The 26095-nt window shown below is 58.3% G+C and overlaps 1 protein-coding gene across 3 annotated transcripts in view; it reads left to right on the forward strand.

Moving 5' to 3' along the window:
- The window catches only part of EXD3 (exonuclease 3'-5' domain containing 3), a 204998-nt gene extending 179514 nt beyond the window's left edge, over positions 1–25484 (forward strand). For all 3 annotated transcript variants that reach the window (XM_056504861.1, XM_056504862.1, XM_056504863.1), the window contains 2 exons: positions 16462–16555; positions 23861–25484. In XM_056504861.1, the coding sequence (XP_056360836.1) occupies positions 16462–16555; positions 23861–24177 (411 nt within the window). In that variant the 3' untranslated portion in view covers positions 24178–25484. The remainder of the gene's footprint in view (positions 1–16461; positions 16556–23860) is intronic.
- The last annotated feature ends 611 nt before the right edge of the window (positions 25485–26095 follow it).

Raw genomic sequence — 26095 nt, forward strand, 5'->3', positions numbered from 1 at the left:
GAGGAGATTTGTTCGGACACTGCCTTTTGTTTGGCTGTGCACAGTTCCGTGTCAGCCCAGCGTGCCTCTCGCCACTATTGATGGGAAGTGCCCCAGGGCCCCCCTCACTCGGCGTTCTCGGGGTGACGTCAGGGAGGGACGTGGGAACCCGAGCCAGCCCAGAGTGTCCCAGCCCTGTCCCGTGTCTGCTGAGGCAAGCAGGGGTGCTCGGGGGTCCCCAGCAGCTGAGCTCTCCTCTGTGCAAGCCATCCCAGCCAGGTGGGATGGATCCTCTTCAGACAGCTGGCTGGGAATGTGGAGGGTGCTTTTCTTTATCTCAGCCCCAGTGTTATCAGAGAAATTCCCCAGAGGGAAGGAGAGATCCTGCCAAAAATTCCTTCTGGGAAATGTCTGCTGGATTGAGAGCACGACCACCCAGCCCTGGGGTCCCAGGGGTGTCTGTGGTGTCCGCTCCTGCCCCACCTCACACCTGCTAATATGTTGAGAATCCCTCATTCTGATGCTTTTAATCTCCACACAGAGACCCCAAGAGAGGTGGGAGAAGGGCCTGGGGCTGGTCTGACCCTTGGTCCAGCTTCTGCTCTGGCCTCTTTTCAGGAAGAGGCCAGGCAAGGAATTTCACCACGAGTACTGTGGGCTGGTGCAGGGAAGCTGCTTGGAGCAGCCACATGAAGATCAGCTGCTTTGCATCTGGTGCTGAGGCTGCAGCAGCAACACGGAGCATCTGGGGACAGGCAGCATGCCAGGGAGGGAGCCTGCTGGGAAAATCCCTCCTTTTCCCCCTGTGACCTGACAGCAAGGAGCTGAAGGTGACCTTGAACCCTGCAACTGGTCCTGGCTGGGCTCTGCATGGTTCATCTACCAGCCCAGGCTCAAAAAAGGAGCTGAGCACCAAGGCTGGGACTCACTCCCAGCCCTCACTACTCCTCTGAAGTCCAATTTTGCTGTCAAAGGCTCCAGCATGGTTCTGGGATCCTAACAGGGTCAAAAAAGCTCAAATGAGCTGAACCAAATGGTCTTTTAAACAGCCATATCCACGTGTATATGGATGTGCACCAACAGGCTTTGTGTCTAGCAGGGAGGCAAAGGGGGAGAGTGACAAATATTTGCTGCTGGCAGTCCTGTGTCTGTGTCCCACCACATCAGAGGGGAAAACAGGAGGCTCCCCTATGAGCTGGGATTACCTTAGAGAAATGGGCAAGCTCTGGGCACAGTGGGATTGTGGCTGCTTCACTGCTCAGGATGCACACTGCCCTTCCTGAGGAATCTGTGTGGGCAGCTGTGGAAATACTTACCGAGGTCACTTGGGAGCCTAGGAGCTGCAGGGGCAGCCCAGCTCTGCTAGGGCTGGACTGCAGCCAGGGGTTTCTGAAAGACCTCTGAAGAAAATGGGAATGGTTTCCAAGAAGCTGGATTTTCAAGTGATCTGGGTCCTTCCTGGTGGGTGGAAGAAGCGAGTCACCACCTGCATTTTTGGGTCCTTGCCCAAAGTGGCTCCCTGGCCCACCATGCTGCTGAGCACCTGACCCACAGCTGAGCCAGCTGTGGCAAACCAGGGTGTCTCTGGTGATCCTGGGAGGGTGCACGGATGGGCACAAGGATGAGGATGGGGACAGAAATGAGAATAGGGATGAGGATGAGGATGTGAATTGGAATGGGAATGGGGACAAGGATGAGTCTTTTTGGCAGAGCTTGTTGCAACAGGACAAAAGGTTATAGTTTTCAACTGACAAAGACTCAGATTTGGATTAAATATAAGGAAGTTTTTTATAATGAGGGTGGGGAGGCTCTGGCACAGGTTGCCCAGAGAAACTGCAGCTGCCCCATCCCTGCCAGTGTCCAAGGCCAGGCTGGATGGGGCTTGGAGCAGCCTGGGATAGTGGAAGGTGTCCCTGCCCATGGAAGGGGATAGAACTTGATGGACTTTAAGGTTCCTTCCAATTCAAACCAGTCTGGGATTCTGTGGCCCTATGATTTGAAAGCAGACTGGAGCTCAGGGGCTCTCTAGGATGTTTTACTGGGACTCGTGGAGATGCACAGGGCAAACTCCTGGCACTTCCAGCCATCCAAGTATGGAACATGTCAGCCAGGACAGACAGCACAGGCATGTCAGGCATGGACACCTCCATGAGGACAGTCCTGCTGGGGCTGCCCTTGTCCCAGCATGCCAACCCTACGGGGTTTGATCTGGTGACACTCCCTGGTGGCAGCCCCATGTGCCAGGAGCTGTGGCAGCTCTGCCCTCAGCCTTCCCCAGTCCTGAGCCCCTCCTGCCTGTGAGTGGCTCCATTCCCATACCTCTCCCTTTGGCTCTCTGCAGAAGAGCTGTGAAATTTGGTGTCAATTCCTGGCTTTTTGGGTGCAGTTCTGTGGGGCAGTGGTGTTGACATGTCCTGGTGCCACACGCCTCTGTCTTGGGGCTGCACTCACTGACAGTCCCATCACTGTTACCCCAGAGCTGGGACATGCAGTGACACTGCCTGGCAGGAACCCAGCCCAGGCAATGGCCCTTCTCTGTCTTGTTCTCTTCTCTCCCAGCAATTCCTGTTACCAAGCCGTGCTCCCTTTGCAGTTCATTCCTACCAGGCAGGCACTTGTTTCTTGCTGCTTGCAAGGATTCCCTGTCCCTGGGCAAGGTGCCCCTGTGCCCTGGCACCCGGAGCTGTGGGATGACAGTGCAGCCTTGCCACCCTTGTACCAGAGCCCAGCGATGCAGCAGGCTGGCCCGGGGCTGCAGGCTGTTTGCCGGGATGCTGATGAGCTCCCCTCGCTCCTTGGGGAGCAGCGGGAGCCCCGGGACACGGACGCCTGCCCACCGCGGGCTGGGTCTGTGTGGGTCAGGTGAGCTGAGGCTGAGCCGACACGAGCCGGCATCCCCTGCTCTGCAGAGAGAGCCAGCAGAAATCTCAGGTTTCCCGGCAGGCAGCTGAGAGCAGCCGGGTTCGGGCAGGGATGCAGAGGCGGCCGAGCCAGCGCCGGCCGGGCCGGGGCCGTTTGTCCGGGCCGGGCCGCAGGCGGTGCCGGGCGGGGCCGGGGCCGGTCGCACCTCGGCCGGAGATGAAAGAGCCGCGGGCCGGCAGATGAAAGGGCCGGCGGGCGGGCTCGGGGGCTCGGGGAGGCCCCGGGGCTCGTTCCTCTCGCTCTTCCGTGCCGCGCAGCGGGGCAGCGGCAGCCGCGCCGGGCGTTCCCAGGGTCCGCTCCCGCTGCGGGCCGAGCTCCGGCGGCCTGCCTGCTCCAGGACAAGGGCTGCAGGGGTGTAATCATCTCTCCTTTTAACATTTTTATCATGGGGGATAATAGTATTTTCTTTGCCTGAGACAGAAGCTGCGGGGATCCTGGGGACAGCCAGGGTCACTCTGAGCTGAGCAGGTGTCCCCGGGGCTGCTGAGGATGCTCCCGAGGCCCCTGATCCTCCTGCACTGCAGCCGTGTGTCTTCAGAGGCTCCTGCAGGGCAGAGAAAGCAGAGCTGGCACCCATAGACCGGCACCCTCGCCTTTCCCAGGAAGCCTCGGACTTGGAGGTTTGGACTTTGATGTGCCTTGGGCTTTGAAGCTGAATCTCCAAGACCAAATGGCAAGCTACTGCTCCCAGAATGTTCTCACCAGGGACCGGAGGAAGGTCTGTTTTTCATTTCTTTGTATCAGTTTTGGATGCAAGAGCTTGTGCAAGGGTCTGGGCTCTTGCTTTGAGATGCCTCAACCATGCGGGTACCCATGAAAAGGGTCTGAGCAGGAGCAGTTCCCACCCAGGTGCTACCTCCAGGACAAACCCCACGTCTGCTGACCCCAGCAGCTCAGGCAGACCTCAGAGGGGTTTATCCTCCAGCCTAGCCCTGTGTGTCCCAGAGTTCTGCCAGACTGCAGGGTTAGTGGTGGCCAGGACCAGGGACCCTGACTGGCTATGGCCAAAAGCAAAGGCAGTGAGGAACAGGGTGCTGATCCCTGACATGGCAGGTAGGGACCAGGCTTCATCCACTGAGAGTCAGATGGAGATGCTGATGGAGCCAGACATGCCTCCAGCTTGGCTGCTGTGTGACCCGGACTGCACGGGCTGCCTTGAAAAATTGAGGGAGTCTCTTGCTGCAGCTTGAACTGCTGTGTTTGTAATATCATTGCCTCAGGGTGGTTTGGCTGGTCCTGGACCTCCTTGATTGGGTTCAGGCAGACCAAGGCACCTGTGTCAGGTGAGGAACTAAACCTGCCCCAGGTTTCCCAGGACACTAGGAGTGAACCAAGAGCGTTTGAAACAAGCCCCGAATCACACTGGGACAGAGCCTGCATTATTGTGCCTTTGCTTCCCTGTGAATTCCAGTCCTCTGACATATTTAGATCAAACCTGATGACCCAAATCTGACTTCAGCAACTGAGAGGAGAAATGACCCTCCAAAAAGAGCAGCCCAAAGAGCCCCTGTGTGCTCCAGGCCACCCCGGGCCACTGCGCCCCTGCACAGAGGAGCAGCCAGGCAGCACCACAGTGATTCACCAGCTTTAATTCAATTCCTTTGCAAAGCAGTGCGAGGCCAAGGGCACCTCCACAGGATCCCCAGCAGCAGGACAGCTCTGCAGGCTCTGGAACTGTCACTGACAGCCCGTGTGAAACAGCTCCATGGGCTGGGCAAATAAACGTGGGAGCAATGAAGAACCCGCCTGCCTGCAGCACAACACCTGATGGAGCTGGGGCACCAGAGGTTCTCCCCATTGCTGCAGTGGGCCAGCAGCTCCTTGGGGGACCTGGAAAACCTTCCCAGCCGTTTGGGGCAGGAAGGTTGTGGGGTCAGGGAGGAAGCTGCCTCCAGAGCTGACTGGAAATGGAGATAGGTATGGAAAGAAACAATAGAGAGAAGGGAAAAGGACTCATCCCTCCTTTCTCCTGCTTCCCTCATTAGAAGCATGGACCTAATGGAGATTCCAAGGCAAAATGAGAATCTGGAATTTGTAGGGTCTTGCAGGGATGCGTCCCCAGGTGTGGGGCTCCGTAGGGACTCAGCATCTGCTGGGTACCTCTCAAGCCCACTGCCCCAAGTTGTCAAGGGTATCCAGCCATAAATGAGGCAGAGCAGGTATTGTTAATGTGAAAAAGCCAGGAAAACCCTTTTCACTTCAAGACCTCTCCTCTGGCCCTTTCTTTATCTTAGCACTGAGCAGCTATGATGCCCTAGACAGGTCTCGTTTAATTAAAAACTTGAGTGAAGAGGCTGCTACCCCAACTGCTCATTTTCTCAGAAGACATCTGCCATCATCTGAGGCATCAAGTCCCAGCTCCAGGTGATGCCTGTCCCATCCCTGCTGCTGCCCTGTTCCCAGGGAGGCCAGAGCTGCTGTGCTCAGTGTTCATCTGGCCAGTGGAATGCTGAGCTGGGGCTCAGCTTTTGTGCAGGTGGGTTTTTCCATGGCCCGGTGATGCTTCCCCGGTCCTGCTTCCCAGTGGGAGTTTCAGATGTTGTAAAGCCTGACCTGCTTTGGTCAGTGGTGAGAGAAGAACCAGCTTGAGCCCTGCAAATGGCTCAGGGGGAGCCTGGGGAAGCTGATGAGGGTGTGCTAGCGTGGGGACAGGAGACAACTGAGGCAGTGTGCCCTGCTGGGGAAGGGTTCCCAGGCAGGGAGTCCCCCTTGCACCCTCAGCCCCATCCCACCCATCTACGGGGGGGACAGGCCAGGGGACCCCAGGCACGCCGGGGCCGGGAAGAAGAATCCCTCGGCCCGGGGAGGGTGGTCCTGCTCCAGCCCAGCGACTGACCCCCCTGGCACCCGGGCCGGCAGGGTGGGCTGGCCTCGGAGCCCTCGCTCCGTGCCGTGGGGTTGGGATCTTCCCGCTCCTGGGAACCAAGCGACGGCTTTTGTTGGCAAACAGAGCGTGGCTTTCATGTGAAAAGGTTAGTACAGTGTGTCAGTTCCTAGGGAGGGGATAATAGAGTCTGATTCTCACACCCCCGGGGCCGCGAGGTGACAGCAGCAAGGGAGAAGGGTATTTAACACCTTCGCCTTGGGAGCCTTCTCCCTTCCCAGGGTCGCCCCGCCTTGCCAAGCGCAGGGAGGAGGAGGAGGGCGGTGCGACGTTTGTGTCCCCATCCCACCCCACCGGCACGCGGGTCCTCACAGCCGGTAGGAGAGCCTGGGAAACAGTCGGACAATAGTTCAGGATCTGGCTCCTTGTCACCCGCTCGTGGTGTCCCAGTCTGTGGGCACGCAGGGAGGTTGGGTTGTGGTTCCCAGCGGGGATGGGGTCGCTGGGGGCCATAGGGATGAGCCCACTCGGCGTGTGCGCTGCCCTCAGTCGGTGTAATCACGGCTGTCACCTCCCCTGCCGCCTGACAGCCCTGTCCGTGCTCGGGCTGGCCTCATGGTGCCACCTGGGGCACCCTCAGTGCACCGGGATTCAGGGGCAGATGCATCCCACAAAGCTGGACAGGTCGGCACAGCCCACGTGCTGCACAGGGACGATGTAAGGACCCTGCTGCCTGCCTTGCTTTTCCTAGAAAAGTCAAGATTTCTTCCTAAATCCAGTCTCCCTCCCCATTCCGCCACAGTGAAGAGGAGAAGCCCTGTGAGCATGTGGCACCTGCCTCCAGGGCTCCCCAGTCAGCATCACTCTGCCATCAGGGGAGCAGATACAGATTGGTGTTGCCATTTTCGTCGGGGGGAGCATCCAGTGAGGGCAGGCAGGGTGAGGGTTCCCAGGGGTGACTGCCAGCACAGTGACAGGAACCTCAGCCTGGGGCCTCAGTGGGCCAGGGTAAAGCTCCCCCAGGAGCTGCTGCTGCTGCTTGTCTGACTGAGGGGCAGAGCTGGATTAAACCCACGGCTGCTGTGTGTATTGAGGGAGTTCACTTCAGACTGCCCGTGCAGGAGCTGGAATGTCCTCAGAGCAGGAGAGACTAGTTCTGCCAAATTCCACCCCATGGGGTGCCAAATTACAAGTGTCATTGCTTGGTCTGTCACACTGTTCTGAGTCTCAGGGCAGACACCTTCCCACCACTTACTGATCTCAGAAATGGCACATTTTTGGAGTAATCTTTTCCTGGGTGACCTAGTTCTGATGCTGAGGTTGCCCATGGGAAACCAGCAGCTCCCCAGCCCCCAGCACTGCCTGTCCTTGAGTGCTGCTCCCACTGGGCTGTGCTCAGGTGGGACAAGAGATGCTGCAGAGCAGCAGTTCAGTGCCACCATGTCCCCTCCATGAGGCTGGATTACACCAGAGCATCAGGGGTGGGATATTTTGCCATCTGGTCTATGCCTGCTAGAAACAAGGTGGTGAGGAACTGCTGCAATTAATGGCCAAAATCAGTGTTTAATAATGTGGAAAGCTGTGCCAGCTTGCTGTTATGAGACCCATCCAGGTGGTTTTAGGGGGGTCTACAAGCTGCTGTGCCCTGGCCTTACAGGGCTCCTCACTCCTGGAACCACCTGGCTTCACTGCTCAGCTCTTTCGTGCTATTTTCTTTTTCCTTCATTCTTTAAAACAGCAGGATGACAATCCTAGCCTCACTAGATTCTCTGATAGCATCTCTTGAAGGAGCCACTGCCTCCTGGCCCTGCAGGCTGTGCACCCTGGGCTGCTGCCCCATGGTGGGGGTGCACAAGTGCCAGGGGTGGCACTGCTGTCACGGACCTGTCCCCATGTCCCTTCTCCAGCTGCTCCAGCCTGGGGCCTCCTCCAGAGTGGGAGGCAACAGCGGGCCCATGCTGGCATGGAGGCGGTGCAGAGAAGCAGGTTGTCCCCTCTGGTGGGTGGGTTCACATCATCCCTACGCCCAAGGAGCATCTTTGTGGGTCAGCCTGCACCAGCCACTCACACCGGAGGGGAGATTCCCAGATGGGATGGCCCAGGCCTGAGAAGCAGACATTCCCTGGCTCGGTGTGCTGAAATGTTTAATTAGAGTTTAACAGCAGCCTGGGAAACGATGTCTTGTCATATTTCTGGGCTGCGTTTCGCTGCGGGGCCGCGGGCTCGGTGCGCAGAGCCGGGGCAGCCCCGCGGCACAAAGAGCCCTTTATGAGCCTCTCCCCGCCTCGCCCCGGCCCTGAACTTTCCCATCAGCTGCTGGCGCCGTGCCCTCGCAGTGCCCGGGGGGAGCGGGGCCCTTCCTCGCTCCTCGGGGCGCTGCTGCAGGAGAGGACATCCCTCCCTGTGCGATCAGCCGCGGTGCCCGTCCCGGTGTGGCCGCAGGCACAGCGATGTTCGGGCCGGGCACACAGCGGGAGCCGGGGCTCGGATGGCCCTGGGGACACAGCGCTGCCTCCGAGGGTCCCGCAGCCAGGTGTTTCTGTGATCAGCCCACACTGATCACAGGTTTCACTTCACAGACCCCAGCAGGACTGAGACCTCAGTCCCATTCCTCCACCCCCACAATGGGAAAGCAGGGGAAGATGCTCAGCCCTGCCCAGCTGGTGCAGACAGCAAGGTGGCAGGACAGGATCCTCAGCCCTCTCCATCACCCCCTGGGCACTGGGAGGGCCCTGGGGAGCACAGCCACCATCCCAAGGAAGCTGGAGAGGAATGTGAGGAATGAAGCATACACCTTTCTTCCCCAGCTTCACCCCCACAAAATGCCCATCAGCATTTTCCACTCACAGGGCATTTTTTTCTGCAGGGTGAAATTACAGTTCTGCCACCACTCACCTGCCCACGTCCTGTCCATCAGGGAAAGGGCAAACCCAGGTGTGGCAGGGTCAGATCATTCCTGTCATCTGCCCCAGCTCTGCCTCCTCCACTTGGCCACAGAAACAACAGACAGCAACTCCCTTGGGCCCAGCGAGAGCCTGAAAAATGCCACATTGGTACATTATTGCCCCTTTTTACCTTTCTTGTGTGTGTGATCACTCCCGGCACCCCCTGCTGCTGTGGTGAGGAGCTGTGGAGGGGTTGGGCCCCCCATCACACCATGGTGACCCCACGTGTCACCAACATTAACACATCTGGGAGGTGTCAGGCTGGGAACATGGGGAATAAGTGCCCAAGATTTCCTGGGGTTTGTTCTTAACTCTGGCAGCAGCAGCTCTTCCCCTGCACCCATGGTTTTCCTCTTGCTGGTCCCAGCTAGCAGCCAGTGTAGTTTCTGAGACTGCTCTGGGGAGCCTTTTGGAGAAGTTGTGTGTGAAGATTTTTCCCTCAGGGTGAGATGCAGCCCAGCCCAGCCCAGCCCAGCCCAGCCCAGCCCAGCCCAGCCCAGTACAGCCCATCCCATCCCATCCCATCCCATCCCATCCCATCCCATCCCATCCCATCCCATCCCATCCCATCCCATCCCATCCCGGCCCAGCCCATCTCAGCCCAGCCCATCTCAGCCCATCTCAGCCCAGCCCAGCTCAGCCCAGCTCAGCCCAGCTCAGCCCATCTCAGCCCAGCCCAGCTCAGCCCAGCTCAGCCCATCTCAGCCCAGCCCAGCCCAGCCCATCTCAGCCCATCTCAGCCCATCTCAGCCCAGCCCAGCCCAGCCCAGCCCATCTCAGCCCATCTCAGCCCATCTCAGCCCAGCCCATCTCAGCCCAGCCCAGCCCAGCTCAGCCCATCTCAGCCCATCTCAGCCCAGCCCAGCTCAGCCCATCCCAGCCCATCTCAGCCCATCTCAGCCCAGCCCATCCCATCCCATCCCATCCCAGCCCGGCCCAGCCCGGCCCAGCAGGATGAGGGGTCCCCAGGCCGGGAAGGGGCACCATGGCACAGCCACATAATGCCCAGCTTGTTTGTGCAGGGAGCCTCCCGCCCCTCCTCCAGCCCTCCCAGTCTGTTCCACCTTGTGTAGGAACTGGTTTTTCTTCCTGGGCCATTGTTTCCGCTGGATTGGGTAGATCGCTCCAGGCCTCGCTCAGATTTCCTTTCTCACGGGTTTTGTTTTTTTGGTTGGCTTTTTTTTTCTTATGCCTTCTTTTTCCTTTTTTTTTTTTTTTTTTAATATTGCCATTTCTGCAGCAGCTCCTACTCCCTGCAATTAGAGCAGAGGCGCTGCCTGCCGGGACGGGGGCTCAGGGCTCACCTGCTCCCAGCTGAGCCCCAGCTCGCTGCAGTGCCCAGGACCAGGGCTGGGCTCCCACACCTGTTCCCACGCTGGAGCTGCTTGGGCTGGGGCAGCACAAGTTCCCATTTTCCTGCAGCTCTGGCCACTAAATCAGGCTCATTTGCTTAAACAAATGGAAAGGGATGGGGCTGGTGCAGCCCCACAGAACTGAAGTCCAGCCTGAGAAGGGACACCACCACTTGGCTGCTGAGCCTGGTGAGTGTGGCAGGGCTGCCCTGCAGTCCAAGGGTTCTGTGATGAGGTTCCCAGCCTCAGAGTGCTTGGAGGCACAGGGACCTGGCCTGCAGAGCTGCACCCCGGCTTCTTCCCTCCTGCCACAGCACACCAGGAGCCAGGAGGATGTCCCAGTGCCTCGGGTGCTGCTGTCCCCTACCCAGAGGTCTGGCACAGTGACAGGGAAGAGCAGGTAGTGCTCCAATGGTACCTGGTTCCAGCTGGGGAAGGCAGTGTGTCCCTCAGGGGCCTCTGCATAGCAGAGCTGGGTTCCCAGATAAAAATAGAAGCTGAAACATGAACCCAACTTCCCCAGTTCTGCCTGTGCCCTCACACCTTCACCCCACTCAGCTGCAGTGCTGGCCTGGGGAAGCAGCCCCAGGGAAGGCAGAGGGAAGGGCAGCAGGGTGCTTGGGGACCAGATGGCCATGGAGGAGCAGAGCTGGGCACCCACCTGGCCCAGGGTGGCCCTGGCCACTTGTACAGGGCTGAAAACTGCTCTGGGGAAAAGCAGAGAGCTGAGGGTGCAGCTGAGGGTGCAGCTCCCCGCCAGGCACAGCTCCCAGGGCTCAGCACAGGGCGCAGGAACGAGCCCCTGACATTACACAGCTGGTCCCAGCTCCTCAGTCAGAGGGAGCACAGCTGCCAGGAAAAGCCAGAAGGAGCCAGAATAAGGGTGGCTGTTGCTTAATACATGGTAAAGATAATTTCCTAAAGCTTGTCCAGCCCCAGGAACAGAAGACAGAACCCCCAGCTTGGCTGCATGTCCAGGGGAAGATGCAGCAGGGAAGAGGCTCCATGGCTGCCCTGGGGACTCTGGGGCCTGGTTCAGGCAGGAGCACATCTCACAACATGGCCAGCAAGCCCTCGGGGAGAAAGAGCAGTGCCAGTGCCTGACTGCCAATGACCTGGGTCTGGGAATCCTCTAGACAGAGAAAAGCTTCATCCCTTTGCAGTTCTCAGGGCTCTGACTCTCAAGGACAGGAAATGGAACTCCACGACTTCTTCCATTTCTGGTGCCAAAACATGATGCTCCTGAAGGTCTGGGGTTGATGGGCAGCCAGATTTCCTCCTGCATTTTAGTTTTGGAATATGAGCTGGCAGGATGTGGACCCTTGCTCTGTTTGCAGTGCTGGGCAATTCCAGAGCTTGATTTGGGGAGTTTTTCCCCTGAGGTCCATCCTCTGGCATCCTCTGACCAAGAGTTGAGCTCTCAGCTCCAGCTGGATAAAACTCATTAGCTTGTTAGAGGAGGAGCAATGAGATGCATTGCAGGGAGCTGGGCAAATTAAGCCTTGTCCTGCTGTGGCACAGGAGCAGACTGGAGCAGAGGGTGGGTGCCCTGGAGCTGCATGACACAGGTTTTCAGCCCCAGGAGGGGCTAACCCTCACCCCAGGGCTGGATATAAAGCACATTTGCAAGGCAGGAAGGTGCTGGAGTGGGGCTGGAGGAGCAGAGACACCGTAGTCAGGAGGGTGGGAAGGGACAGCTCACACCCTGGCACTGAGCTCACCCTAAAGCCAAGTCTTCGTTAGCAGGCAGTTATTACTGGTTTGCTTTGTGATTACACTTGCCAAGAGCCTGTCCTGGAGCAGCACCCGGTGCTGGGTGCTGGATAATGGCTCGAGGCTACAGCCAAGGCTGGCTCAAGGCTGCTGTGGCAGCCTCAGCTTTTTGGGGTGCTCTGCCCAGCTGGGAGGCAAGATGAGCAAGTGAGATTTGAGGTGGCTGGAGGGATCAGAGGGGGCATGTGTGCAGTGGGAGGCAGCTTGAACATCATTTTTTTACCTCTTGGAAATCCAGCTTTGCATGTGGGTTTAGGTGTAGTGTGGGGTGAGATTCTCATCACTGCAAGGGCCTGGAGGTACTGAAAAGGGCTTTTGTTGTCACCCCTGGCACTGATGGCAGCGGGATGGGGTTTGTGGTTGGGGACCAGCAGCATCTGCACTTGAGGGAGCATGAGTGCAGCAGGGGGAGAGAAAAGCAGAGGCCACACAGCCTGCTGCCATCCCTTCTGCATCCTGAGCCCACTCCACAGCCTCCACAGCTTCTCCAGGGATGTGCCTGTTCTTCCTCTCCCTCTCTTCCCATCCCTGCTCTTCACCCCAGCCCACAAGTCACCTCTTTGCTCAGAGCAGCTGTAGACTGGGAGGTGGAAATGGAGAAGAGGGTGCCCTCACAAGAAGCCAGTGAGAGCTGGGAGAGAAGGGAGCCAGCAGCAGCTGAGGTCCATGGACAAGGAGGCAGTGGGATCTGGGGTGCCCCAAGGAGGAGCCAGCAGGAGCTGGGACAGCCAGGGAGCCTCTAGGGCTCTGCCACCCTGACACTCACTATCTCCCACGTCAGAGGAGCCCGTTACTCTGCCCGTTTCAGCCATGGCTGATGCTTCCAGACAAGCCCTTGTAGCTGTCAGGTGAGCCTTTCCCAGAGCTTATGCAAATGATACTAATTAAAGGCATTCTTATCTGTTCGATTTCCCACACCTTTTGCCTCAAGGGGGATAGAAAACTTCATGTTTTAACTCCATATTTCGTGGCAGTCAGAAGGACTGCCTAGGGAAAGTGTTGGGAAATGCAGCAGGTCACTCCTGATGAGAAGAATTGGCTTATGCAAGTGTTGAAACCCTTTATTATGCATGAGAAACCTTCCAGAAACGGATGACTAATAGCAAAGCAGGAGCAGAGAAAGCAGTGGGAACTCAGTACCAGGCTGGCATGGGATCCATGTCATCTTACCAGCTTAGCAGGGTTGGGCTAGGTCAGCACTTGCCTAAGAGACCTCTTGGAGTACCTGGCAGTGAGGGAAGTGATATTAATGATTCAATAAACAGAGCCCTTCCCTCTTTGTGAACCAAACGGCCCCTGATGCCAGGATCCCACTGGGAGCCCTGTGTTTCCACTGGCAGCGTGTTACTGCGCTCAGATGGCCATAAAATCCCTGCTGCTGATGTGCAGGCAGGTTTGGCATAGGGCTGCATTTCCATGTGTGAGTATCACAGCCCAACTCCCAGCCCTGGCAGGCAGGGCTGCCCTGCTGCTGTGGGCACTCAGGGCTGTTGTGTGCACAGAGCCTTTGCTCTCTGGAAGGACCACACTGAACACCCAGCATCTCCTCTGCTGCTGGGGGTTTGCTGGTAGCTAAGGACAGACACTGGACCATTGAACAGAGCAGGAACAGCAATGTGCACCTTTATGATTCCCAGGCACTGGTGATCAGAAGATCAGTGAGGAAAGCACTTGGCATAAAGGGGAAGGGAAACAGCCCAGCCAGCTGCTCTCTGAAAATCCCCTTGGACAGATGGCTGTCCCCAGCACTGCACCCAGAGGTGGCCTTTGTACCCACAGGGTGTGGAGATCTCCAGTGGGCTGAATGGCAGAGTTTCTGATCTTTATGCAATGACCACGAAGGTGCTACAGGACAGGGCATTGCTGGAGGAAGAGGAGAGTGTCTGAGGGTCAAAGCTGTTTGTGCAGCAAGGGCAGCTGAAGTCACTTGTGAAAAACGTGAGAAAATAGACCGGTGAGCAGATGAGTATGGTCAGCTCCTGAGCTCATCTTCACTTCTGGGTTGTTACCTGGTTTTCTTTCACTGCCCTTGCCACCATCTCCCACCTCCCCAGGCACTCTGCCTTGGGTTGTAGGCAGTGTGTGGAGGCAGATCCATAACTCCTGGTGTTTGCAGGCCAGCCTGTGCTAAGCCCAGGCATCCTGCAATCTGGGGAGGCTTCAAGTCTCAATAAGTCCCTGAAAGAAACTCCTGGATGCTCAAGGGCTGTGCTTTCACAACCAAAAGGAGAGTTGCAACCTCCATCTGGGGGAGTGTCCCTTTCACCAGGTGATATCCATCTTGGAGAGAGGAGAAAGAGGAGAGGGTAGGTGGTGAGTAGGAAAAGAGATATCACTGCAGGTGGCTGTTGAGCAGTCCTGTGATGCAGCGAGCAGAAGACGCCCAAGGAATTGTCCTGACATGAGCTGCCCTGGATTGCCCCAAAGAGTTCACACTGGGCACTGTTGTCCTTTACAGCAGGCTTGGTACACTGAGGATTTCCCAAGCCAGGAGCTCTCCAGGCAGAAAGCTGTGTCTCCCTGGTACAGCCCTGCCAAGGAGATCCCTCAGTGACGTTGGCCTGTGGTGTTTGTCAGCAGAGCAGGTGGAAGGAGCCCTGAGGCCTGGAGGCCGTTCCAGGGTGGCTTCTCTGGGCAGAGTTCAGCATCACCAAGGTGACTCAAAGCACTTTGGAGATGCAGCTTTTAGAGGTATCAAAGCAAGGAGCAAAACTGACTCCAGTGCTGTGTGAACTGCTCATCTTCCACGTGTTTTGGGTAGCAGTCTGTGTCCACCCGAGTTCATGCTGCCAGCCTTAGGCAAGCTCACTCTGAGTTTCTGCAGTGCTTTTGGAGCTGCCGAAAGTTTGGCTCCTGTTCTCTGCTGAACTTGAGTTTTCTTTCAGCTTCTCAGCTCCATGGGTGGAGGTGCAGAGAGGATGGGATGCTGAGATGGCCCTGGAGCTCCAGGCTCAAGCATCCAGTCCCTCGAGTCCCGGGAGTTCGTGCGTCAGGGCTGCTGAAATGCGCAGCCAGGAGGGCTGGGAGAGGCAGGATCATCCCAAACAAAAACACGGCGCCGGCTGGGCTGCCAGCATTGCAAAAGGACGTTTCACCTGCCTCGTCTTCCTTGGTGGCACAGGAAAACCTCAGTGCAGGGGGGCTCAAGCTGCTGGGGACAAGCACCTCGCTGGGCTCAGGGACCGCAGATCCACGCCAGTGACACCACCACAGTCCAATGACATCACTCCTAACCCCCGTGTCACACCCTCGGTGGTGACAGCACGGAGCCGGCTGGGCTCAGTGTCCCTGCGGATGCCGGCCGAGGTCCTGGGGGGGAGCGCAGGGCTGCGGGGGTGGCGGTGCCCAAACGAGGAGCAGCACCTTGCCCCGGATGCGCAGACGGGCGCGGGCAGGGGGACCGCATCAGAGCGACTGTAGCGAGCCCGCGGCTCCGTCTGAGAGGAGCCGCACCTGCTCCTCGTGCTGGGATGTGGCAGCAGAGCCCCGGGACGCGGGGCAGGTGTCGCAGCCGGGTCCCCCAGCCGGAGCCGATTCCGCAGCGCTCCGTGTCGCCGCCGCCGGGGGATGGAGCGGGGCTCGCTGCCTGCCGGGCGGAGCAGGGGCAGCGGCGCTGCCGGCCCGGCTGATTCACACGGGGAGCCGGGCCGGGCTGCCGTGGGAAAGCGCGCCCGCCATGGCTCCCGAGCGCCGGGATTGCTTCAGCGGGGGTGCAGCCAAGATCCATTTCACAGAGGGCAGAGCAGATCCCGGCTGGGATTTACCAGTGACTAAGCATGTGCTGGCACGGGCTGCCCCAGCGTGAGAAAAGCAGGGCTGCTCCTTCTCCGAGGTGTGCCCGCTGCTGCCCTGCATCCCTCTGCCTCGGGCACCCCCTGTGTCACAAGGACATCGGGCACCCTGTCCCCCTGAGGACCTCAGGCGTGCTCCTGTGCCAGTGACAGCAGTGTCAGCGGTCTCAGAAGCCTGTAAGGGCTGCAAGCCCCCAGTCGCGTCCTCCCTAGCTGGGCTCTGCCCTTCCCTCATCCCCGAGGCCAGGCAGGATGGCGTGAGCAGAGCCTCTGCATTCAGCCCCCTCAGCCCATTGTCCCCCGGGCAGGACTGGGCTGGGCAGGAGCTGCCACCCCCACCCCGAGCCTGGCACAGGGGCTGGGGGGACCCCGAGATTGCAGAGATGCCAAACCCTTCTCTGTCAGCTTATGGCCACTGCTTGCAGCAGGTGCACCCCAGGCAGTGCTCCAAGGTGCCACCATCTCCTGCTCATTCACCTCTTGAAGATTTTTGGGGCCACCTGCCATGACAGATCTGTAGAAACCAAGCTTTCCTGAGAAGGAACAACCATCCCTTCTCCAGCAGAGAGACTCCCCACTTCCCTATCCTATATACAAAAGACCCACACAAAAAACTGCTTCACATCCCCAGGAACCATGCATCAAGCCTCCGGAGGTTGCAGCCTTGCCCACTCACTCTTTTGGCTAATTTTGGCAAGGCATTAAAAAAAAAAAATTAAATTTTTTTATTACAGCTAATTGGCACTACTGCTTAAGTGACTTATCTGGCTCCTGAGCTCATACTCTGTTTTTGGGAAGCTGAAGGTTGTGAAGGCCCAGAGGTGCCCAGGGGCATGGTGGCCATCTCACTGACCTCCCCCCCTCTCTTCTCTCAGGTGTGCAATTGCAACAAGTACCTGAAGGTCTCACGGGAGAGGATGAGGCAGCTGGTGGAGAGCAGCAGACAAGCAGCAGGGGAGCACAGTGCAGGTGAGTGGGTGGGTGCCCACAGCTGGATGTGATCCCCCTTCCTGTGCCCTTCCCTGGGGCTCAGTGGCTTGAAGAGAGCGGGACCATCCCCCTGGGCCTGGGGGTTTCTCAGAGGGTGCTCTGCCATCAGCCTGCCACGGGGTGAACACCACAGAGCTCTTTCAAGTCCGGTTTATGTTTCTGCCCTGTCCTGCCCTGCAAGGCACGGGGTCGTGCATGGGGTGCCCAGCCTGGGGCGATTGGTGACGTGCCAACAGTAGCTCAAGTGACAGCCTGAGGCCATCACCACCTGTACTGAAAATCTCAGCTTGGGTGGTGAAATGCCTCCTGGCTGAGGCTGCTACGGTGCCTTCCTCACCTGCCCAGTGCCCCTGCAGGGTCGGGCTGCAGAGGTGAGTCAGTGCCACTGCCAGCCAGGCTGCAGCGGGCTCAGGGCAGGGAAGGCTCCTCCGTGCCTGCCCCGGGCTGCACTGACCCGCACACGCCCCTTCCCACAGGGAGACACACTTTGGTGGCAAATGAGCCCATGGCAGGCACACCGGGCTGGGAATGTGCCCTGCTGCTGCCCCAGCCCCGCCGGGCGCTGCCCCAGCCCTTTTGTGTGCAGAGGAGCAGAGGGCAGTGGCGGCTGCGGCACTGCTGGGAGCTGCACGTGTGGCTCTGGGGGTGAGGAACGTGGAGGGGCAGCTTTTCCCAGGTGCCAGCAGCCTGGGAGTGCTGTGCTTCCCCCGAGACCGGGACATCCTCTCCAGCGGTTTCTCTGGCGAGGGCACTCTCTGCGTGTGTACCCAACGACCAGACGGGCCAGTTCAGCCAGTTTCAGAGTATGGGAAATAGAAATGCTGTGGTTTGTGCTCAGAGGGAGCTGTTTCCCCTTCCCCCTTCGTGATGGGGCTGGTGGAGCTGGGAGGGTCTCACACAGCACCGTGGCTCCCCACACAGACTCTTCAGGGCCCTCTACTCTTTACACCCCATCTGCAGCGCCGTGTGTCCCCATCGGGTCGTGCACTCTCCTGCTGGTCCTCCCGTGTGCCTGGTGGGGGGAGGAGGGGGAGCTGTGGGGAAGGAGCAGGTGGGAGCAGAAGGAGCGCTGGCCATGTCGTTCATTGGAGCATCCTCCAGTGGGGACCATCATCTGCCCTGGGGCAGGCAGGGGCAGGGACCAAAGGTGCCACAGCATCCCCAGAGGTTGGTGGAGACGTGATACAGAAGCTGTGATTTGCACAGGGGGGCACAGCAGGGCACTGGCACCCACACAAAGTGAAAACCCCTGGAGACTTGCAGCAGGGTCCCCTGTGACCCAAAGGCCCCATCCTGGGTTTCCATTTCTGTTTGGATTTTCTAGGACCTGCAGGGATTGCAAGCATTAGTGTGAGCTTGACTGGGTTGCCCCAGAAATGTCTCACTTTGGGTCAGGTTTTCAGGAAGACAGACAGGAAGGGTGGGCTGACAGTGTCCTGCCATCACGTGGTGGGGACAGTGGTGGCATTGGGACAGGCTGGGCGGCCACAGAAGTGGGTCCATAAGGAAAATCTCAGCTGTTCCCTGATCTCCTTTACATTTTCCTGCTGAAGGAGTTGGTGGCAGGACCTGCTCTGCCCTTGTCATGGCCCAACACACGGCGTGGGGTGTTCAGCACCCACAGCCCCACACCAGGACTGTCCCCAGTCCCATGACTCCAGCCCTGGCCCTGTCAGCATTGGCCCAGACCATGGCCATGCTGCTTGGCAAGAAAATGCCTTTTCCCTGCTCCTGCTTCCAGGCAAGGAGGGAACCTCCTCCCACAGGGGCTTCACCTCTCCAGGGAGGAAGCGGTGGGTGCTGGGGCAGGTGGGGACAGATCCTTCAGGACCACCCCTCAACACAAGGTGCTCCCAAGTGCTGGGCTCCAGCTGCAGCCAGCCACAGGCCAGTGCTGCTCCATTTGGCTCCTGGATTTTTATAGCAGGGCTTCCAAGTGATGAAAGGCCAATTATTCATCCTGTAATAGCTCACTCTTACTTGGACCTAGGACTTTCACAGGTCTTAGGGAACATATTCCTTGATACAGCCACAATTTTCCCTGCACGAGGGCAGAAGTGCTGCAAATAGTTTCAAGCCCAGACAGCTTTGCCATGTGATGCCTTTTTCCCAGTGGGATGCTCTGAGCAGCTCAGGTGCCTGGAACAGACTCTGGGCAGAGAGGGAAGCAGGGCTGTGGGTCACTATGGGCACAGACAAGTCCTTGCTGGAGGCAATGACAGATTGTGGCTCCCGAGTGACCCAGGGGAATGAGCTGTGTCACAGGCTCTTGTCTGGCCAGGGGAACTCTTGCTTAGTCAGTGCAGTAAAACCAGCTGGCACAGGACCCAGAGCTCGGTGGGTGCTCTGCCAAATGAAATCTGGTCTCTGGGAAAGGCAAAGATGTAGCACATTCTATCGGGTTGGGAGGTGCCAAACAGAGGAGGCGAGTTTAACTGTAAAATCCCCCTTTACCATCTAAAATGTGCTGCAAAAGATGAAAACAATGAATCCTGCTACTCTTGGGTCTGTGGTGCTGACCAAGCACGGTGCAGCCTCCACTCCCATGCTGGGTGGGTCCTCCCTGGCCAGCTGCCAGTGCTGGGGCTGTGGTCACAGGGGCAGGGTAAGTCCAGATGGCGTGGCTGGAGGAGTAACTGGAGTGGTAGGATGGCATCAGGCAGCTCGGGCACCCACCTTGCCCCTGCCAGCTTGAGCAGTGACTTGAGGTTTCTTTCCCTTCTCAGCCCTCAACTGCACCCTGAGCCTGGGGAAAAGCAGCAGAGACACTGGGGCAGGCAGAGCTGCAGTGTGGGGCAGGCTGGGGGCAGCTCCAGGCTGGGGTGGCAGCAGGATAGTCCCTCTCTGCAGCCACACTGGGGCAACTGAGGGCAAGGCCAGTGGGACCCACTGCCCTTAGCCAGGAGTTCTCATGGAGAGCCCCCTGCACGCCCAAACCCACGGCTGGAGGCTTCCCTGGACTACAGGGTTTGGCTTTGCTGTGAGCATCACACTTGTCTGGTTGCCATGTGGGAAAGGTGTGAGATAGGTCCCTGTCCCAGGAGTGTTCTTCAGCCATGGATCCTCACTGCCTTGTAGCAGATTCAGTTTGTGGGGCCAAGGCACCCCCATTGTCTTAGGCTACTCTGAACACTTCTGTGTGAAAGGGGATGGGTTCCTGAGGGGATCCTGGATCCAGGGGATCCTCTCCCAGCTCCGGCAACCCCATGCTCTCTCTTCTCCAGGTGCAACAGAATAACAGGAGCATCCTCATGTGCCTGAGCGGGGCAGGGATGGGACCAGGGGCTGCAGTGGTGAGACCAGCCAGAAACACTCCCCAGGCTCAGCTGGCTTGTGCTCCCCCAGCTTTCCCTCTTCAGCAGAATTTCACTTGCTCATATGGAAGAGCACGGCAGGGCTGGGACCCGGTGGCACTGTGGTGTCTGCTGGTTTGCAGAGCTCTGCTGTGCCTGTGCCTGTGCCTGCAGAGCCGGGGACCCCTGCGTGCTGCAGCCCAGCACCGGGTGCAGGGGCTGGCAGGGCTCTCTTCACAGCGCCACGGGGAGATGAGAGCAGCTGGAGCTGCCTCTGGCTCGAGCTCATCCTCCCTCCTCCACCCTGGGAACATCTTAAGATCATGGCCCGGCTGCTGCAGCCCAGGTTGCACAATCCCGGGTCCTTTGTCCTTTGCTTATCTGCCTTATCGAGGAGGAAAAGATAACCAGGTATCTTCAGTGCCCTGCAATCAGCACATTTCTCAGGCTCGTAATTCCTCTTATCAGGCTGATCTCTCACCGCGGCCGAGGTTTCCCATGCACCTTTGTACTCCAAGAATGCTCCCAGGGCTGCGTCCAGCCTTGAGCAAAGCCTCCACAAAGCTGTGAGCTTTCTCCCAAAGCCCCCAGCCCTGGCTGTGCCCGAGCCCCACACGGCAGCTCTGGCTGTGGGGGGTGCAGGGCTGGGGCTGGCACGGGGCTGGGGCTGGCACGGGGCTGGGGCTGGCACAGGGCTGCATCTCCAGAAGCAGCAGGAGCTGCCAGGTGCTTGCCTGAGCCAGCTGGGACAGGCACCCAGCTCCTCGCCCCAAGGCCTTGGTTTGGGCAGGGGTGACACAGAGGGACCTGGGCTAGAAACAGGACCCGTGGGGCAGGATTTTGGGCAGGAGTACCTGGCTCCCTGGGAAATTGTTTGCTACCACCCTGACACTGAAACCCTGGAGGTGTTCAGGGCTCACACATTGGGAGCAGGTTGTTCCCAGCCAAATCAGGTCTGTGTAGGCTGGGAAAGGGAAATGGGCACAGGTTCAAGGGTTTTCCCCAAATGTGCTCTGTCTCTCCTGTGCTCCCTGTCCTGCCGTGGAAGTGCCAGTGGCTGTCCCAGTAATGCTGACCCAACACTGCAGCATTGCAGTGACAGAATAGGCTGGAGGGACTACAGGCTACCAGTGTCACCATCACAGTGGCCTTTCAGTGTGACCCCCACTAGGAGCCCCTCTGTGTGTGGGCACGTGGATGCCCTTGCCCACAGCAGGCAGCCCATGTCTTGTCCTGTGTCCATCCCACTGGGCTCAGCCCCATGCCCATGAGCAGGATCTTGCAGTGGGGCACATGAAGCTGCAACTCCTGTCTTGTCCCTATACTGGGGCAAATCACTTTGCCCCACAGCCTCCCTGTGGCAATAGTTCAGGGTTTTTGTGGGACTGTCAGGGTAAACCCTGTGGCTGTGGTTCCCAGATGCTGCCCTGTCCCCCACGTGAAGGGACTGCCCAGAGCCTGTTCAGTGCCCAGGGTGTGGGATGAGCCTCTGGTGTGGGTCTGCCCCACTGTCTTGGTGCTGGTGACTGGAGGCTGAATGAAGGGGATCCAGTCCAGGCTGGGGAGCTCCTGCTGCACCACCTTGTAAAGCATGGGGCCACCCTGCCCTGGGGCTTGAGCTCAAAGCAGGGCTGCTGCAGAGGGGACAAGTGTGTGCAGAGGTAGGATCCCACCACTGAGAGTAGCCCTGCTCAGCTCCAGAAGGAACCTGATGCAGAAATAGGCAGAGTGGGGTGCTGCAGCGTCCCCTCTCCCTGGACATGGCAGCATTTCCTGGCAGTGAGACGTCATGCTGGGAACAGCAGCAGTTTTTGCTTGTTCCCGTGGGATTAATTCCCACAGGCAAGCAGAGGTGGGCAGGGGCTGTGAGGGGCAGCACGTGCGAGGCAGGAGGAGATGGCTCTTGTGCTAAGCGCTGCCCCTTGGGGACACTGCTGGGGGATGCTGCTGCTGCCCGTGGAGCTCTGCAGCGCTCAGCCGTGGGGGGCTGGGGCTGCCGGGCTCTGTCATCCCCAGGGTGACCCAGCCAAGAGGGGGAGAGGTGAACGAGAGGCGAAGGGGGTTTTATTTTCAAGATGTTTTATAATGGGATTATTAGTTCCCAAGAAGTGTTTCGAATCGATTCGGCAAGGAATCGCTTTCCTTTCTCCTCCACGGGGATGCAGGGCAGTCCAGCCTTTGGTGTGAGCCTTGCAGGGCTCTGGAAGCCACAGATGTGACAAGCTCCCAGCACCTGGAAGGACACGCTGGGCTCCCCGCAGCCCCGTGCGCCCTTCACGTGCCTTTTGCTCCGTGTCTGCTGTAACTCCGGGGTGAGCAGCATCCAGGCAAGATGGGCTGCAGTCCCAGGGAGCCGTGACTGCACTGGGGGGGCTCTGCCTGTCTGAAGGGAGAGAAAAAAGCCCGTCTTGAAACCGCCCCCTTTCCCCAGGAAAGCCCTGTTTTTCGGGGGATCCAGCCTTTCCCAGCTCAGCTCTCCCCCATGCCCGGCTGGCATCCTGTGCCTGACGCCTGCTGGCCCTTTCACCCTGCCGGTGAGGGGAGCACAGGCATCTTCAAAAGCCCTGGGAAGAATTTGGTGAGAGGGGGAGAAGGGATTTTACAAGCTCCCATTCAGAAATGGTCACTTTGAAGTGATGTAGCATTTTCAACCCTTTGAAGAGCCACAATTAGGAGGGGGCTGGTGCAAGCAAAGGCAAAACTACGGGGTGACCATCACGGCCTTTCTCTCCTCAGGCTTTTAAGGGATGAACTTTCCCTCCCTGTCTGCCTTTTTCCCACGAGCCCGGGGGGGTGGGATTGGGGTGTTTGGGGGAGCTGGGGGTTTCCCACACCCCTGTGCAGGGAAGGAGGGCTCTGCCACCAGCGGCAGGACAGAGGAGGGAGCATGTTGCAAGAGAGAAAATTACTCAGTATCCCTGCAGGCACACAGAATGTCAGTGTCCCATCAGTGTCCTGGTGCCTTGATCCCGCCAGGGAAATTGAAGGCTCCATAATGGGGAAAGTGGTTGGCCATGGGTGCTGGGTGCTGGCAGTGTCACTTTCATTGCATTGGATCTAAAAGTCCCATCCAAGGTCGATGTCGATCTCTTCAGGGTCTGGTGCTTGAGAGCAGGGAGGACAGGAGCAGAAAGGGTGCACAGGCTGAGGCCACCCCATGCCACCAAACACAGGAGTAGCACAGGTCAGCGGGAGGTGGGAGCAGGGTGGGGACAGTGCCCCTGTTCCTGCCAAGGGGATCTGCCACCTGCTGGCAGACTTTATCCTGGAGGAACCCCTGGGAAACGGACTCCTCCTCCACATCCCTGTCTGGGCGGCTCAGGAATCTCCTGAGAGCAGCCTGGGTATTTGACCACTTGCCAGAAATTGGAGAAAATGGAAATTGAGGTCATTGTTCTCCGTTTGAGGATAGATGCCAGTGACAAAAGCTGTGCCCCTTGCCCAGGGCAGGTGGCAGGAGGTCGGGGGTCACACACAGCCCAAAGCCCCCTATCTGCGGGCAGGCCGGGAGAGCCGTGGGTGCCATTAGCAGCTGATGACAGTGGTGGGTTAATTAAAGCAGCAGCAAGGGCTGCCCCGCTGTTTGTTTGCCCACAAGGCAGCCGGGGCTGGGGGCACAGCCCTGCTCTGAGAGCAGCCTGGCCTGACCTGTGACAGGGAGGCAAAACTACTGCACCCAGAGCAGCAGCAGCATTGGTGCCACTACCCAGACTGGAACTGGCCCCAAGACACGGCAAAGGACCTGCAGGAGGTGCCAGGCAGGGCAGCAGGTGACTGTAGGGGTGCCACGCTGAGGGCAGGCAGCTGCTGGATGCTGGTGACCAGCCACCCTCTCCCAAATTCAGGGGATGCTCCTCCCTGGGATGCAGGGCTCAGCCTGGACCCTGCAGGGATGACAGGCCCCTCACAAGGGTCACTCCCCTGGCTGAGCACAGATTCTGCTCATCACAGCAGTGACTGATGGTTTCTTTGCTGTCTCCTCTCTCCACAGGCTGCCCAGGGAGCCAGAGCTGCGATGCCACCGTGCCAGTTTGTGACACAGCCCAGCCTGGCCGTGCCCCACGTGGCGAGGAGGCAGAGGGGATGGAGCAGTGCAGGGCAGCCACGGTGCTGGCAGGGGACACGGTCCTGCAGGTCGCTGCCATCCCCCCCAGGGTGCTGGACAGAGCTGAACTCACTCACTTCTACTGCTGCTCCCGCTGTGGGAAGGTGTTTTGGGAAGGGTCCCATTTTGGACGCGTTGTCTCCCAGTTTCAGGGTGTGCTTGTGGTCCCTGGGGACACACAGAGTGTCTATGAGCTGAGCTGAGCTGAGGGGAAGCACAGGGGCTCCACAGGGGAATGGGGGCTGCCTGGGGAGCCTCAGCAGATTTTGGGCCCTGGGGAGGGAGGAGCTCTCATTTTGGGATCCCCCACGGAGAGCACTGTCACAGATGCACCAGTGGTTTGCAGCAGCCCAAAAGTACATGGCCTCCCTGAGATCATTAAAACAGAGGTGGCTGAAGAATGGACCCTTTGTTTTATTTCTACCCCTCTCCAACCTACTCATGGCGAGATGCTGGCAGAGCTCTGCTGACCAAAACCCCACCCCATCAGTGCTGACCCCAGCACACCCACTCACCCAGTGCCCCTCTGCCCACTCACTCAGGGGGAGCAGGAGCTGCATCCCCAACAGCAGCACAGGGCAGAGAGCATCCTGAGCACTCCCAGGCTGTGGAAACAGCAAAAGGCAACCATCCCCACACTGCAATACTGGGCACTGACAGCCCAAGCACTCAGGCTCCACACAGGCTCACCCTTGTGTCAGCATCCTGCTTCTTTGGGGTTTGTTCTGGGAGGGCAGACACTGGGGACGAGGCAAAGCAGGAATGGTGCAGAGCCTCCAGCCACCAGCCCTCACACAGTGTGTTGCTTCGTCACACCATGAAATAAACCTCTCCAAAATGGGGTGAACCTTTCCACACCCTCTTTAGGGGAAGCTGCTGAGCCAAATGCACATCTGACCACTTTTGGGCACTTCTGGCCTTTGCTAGCTGGCTTTTCCAGAGCTGTGGTTTGACATTTATCTGCCAGTGCAACCACTGTGGAGAGGAGCTCACAGGAGATGGAGACACATGGTCCTGTCCCTCCCCTAGGGACAGCTGCCAAGGAGGTGCCTTCCTTCTGACCCCTGGGGACAGTAGGGTCACCTCCTGGCCAACTCCAGGACTTTATCTGCTTGAGAGCTCCCCCAGTTTAGGGGTGAGCTCTTGTGTCTCAGTCAGGGCTGTGCTAGGGCAGAATCCCATGGCTGGGACCCAGGGCAGAATTCAGCAAGTGGTGTGTGCCTGTGAACTTGGCATGAAACAGCTCCTAGAGGTTTCTGTCCAGATGTGCTGGCACCCAGCACAGCACCCTCTCCTTCCTGCTGCCCACAGGAGGTGGTGCTGTGGTAGGAAGTGTGCAGCAAGGTCACCTCCAGTCATAGAGATGGTCAACAGCAAATTCCACATCAGATCAGCCTTGAGGAGCATCCAGGAGGTAATAAATTGTCCTTTTTGAATAGTGGATACATATCAAAGGGAATTAAAGCAGCTTTCTAATTAGCTTACAATATTGTTTCCTTATCTGGCTGCTTAAAAAAAATAATTACAAAATCCTATTGTCTGTGTCATAGTAATGTTTAACGTTTATTAGGGCAGTAATGAGCCCTCCTTGGTTTTATGGAGTCGTTTGATCCTGCGTGGGAAGGGCAGCCCTGGCAGTGTCTGGCAGGGACGAGCAGCCTGGGTGGGCTGCCCCCTCCGGAGCCCACGGATCCCCTGGTTGCTTCACCTGTGTCAGCTCCTGCCTTTGCATGACAGGATGTGATCACGAGGGGACCTTGGGATAAAGCAGCACTGAGGAAGGGTTTTATTGCTCTTTATCATGAATGAGATCTGGCTGAGCAGCACCCATCCCTCAGCCCTGGGAAACCACAGGCTGCGTCGGATGTCGGGCGGTTCCTCTCCTCTCCCTGTGTACTCCTGCACATCCTTCAGAGTTTGAAAGGGGACAAGGTGTTTGACGCTCAGGCCAGCTTTAGTTTACAAATGGATATATCAACATTGTTCCTCATCAGGCAGGAATGTACTTCCCTCCCTTCTCCCCCACCTTATCCCCATCCCCAACAAACTTCCTTCCTCCTGTAATCTGTAGCGGAAACCTCGCCGCATATTTGACCGGCTCACAGAAATCAGCTCAGTGTT

This window comes from Oenanthe melanoleuca, chromosome 17, assembly GCF_029582105.1.
Source record: "Oenanthe melanoleuca isolate GR-GAL-2019-014 chromosome 17, OMel1.0, whole genome shotgun sequence".
In the NCBI taxonomy this organism is placed as follows: domain Eukaryota; kingdom Metazoa; phylum Chordata; class Aves; order Passeriformes; family Muscicapidae; genus Oenanthe; species Oenanthe melanoleuca.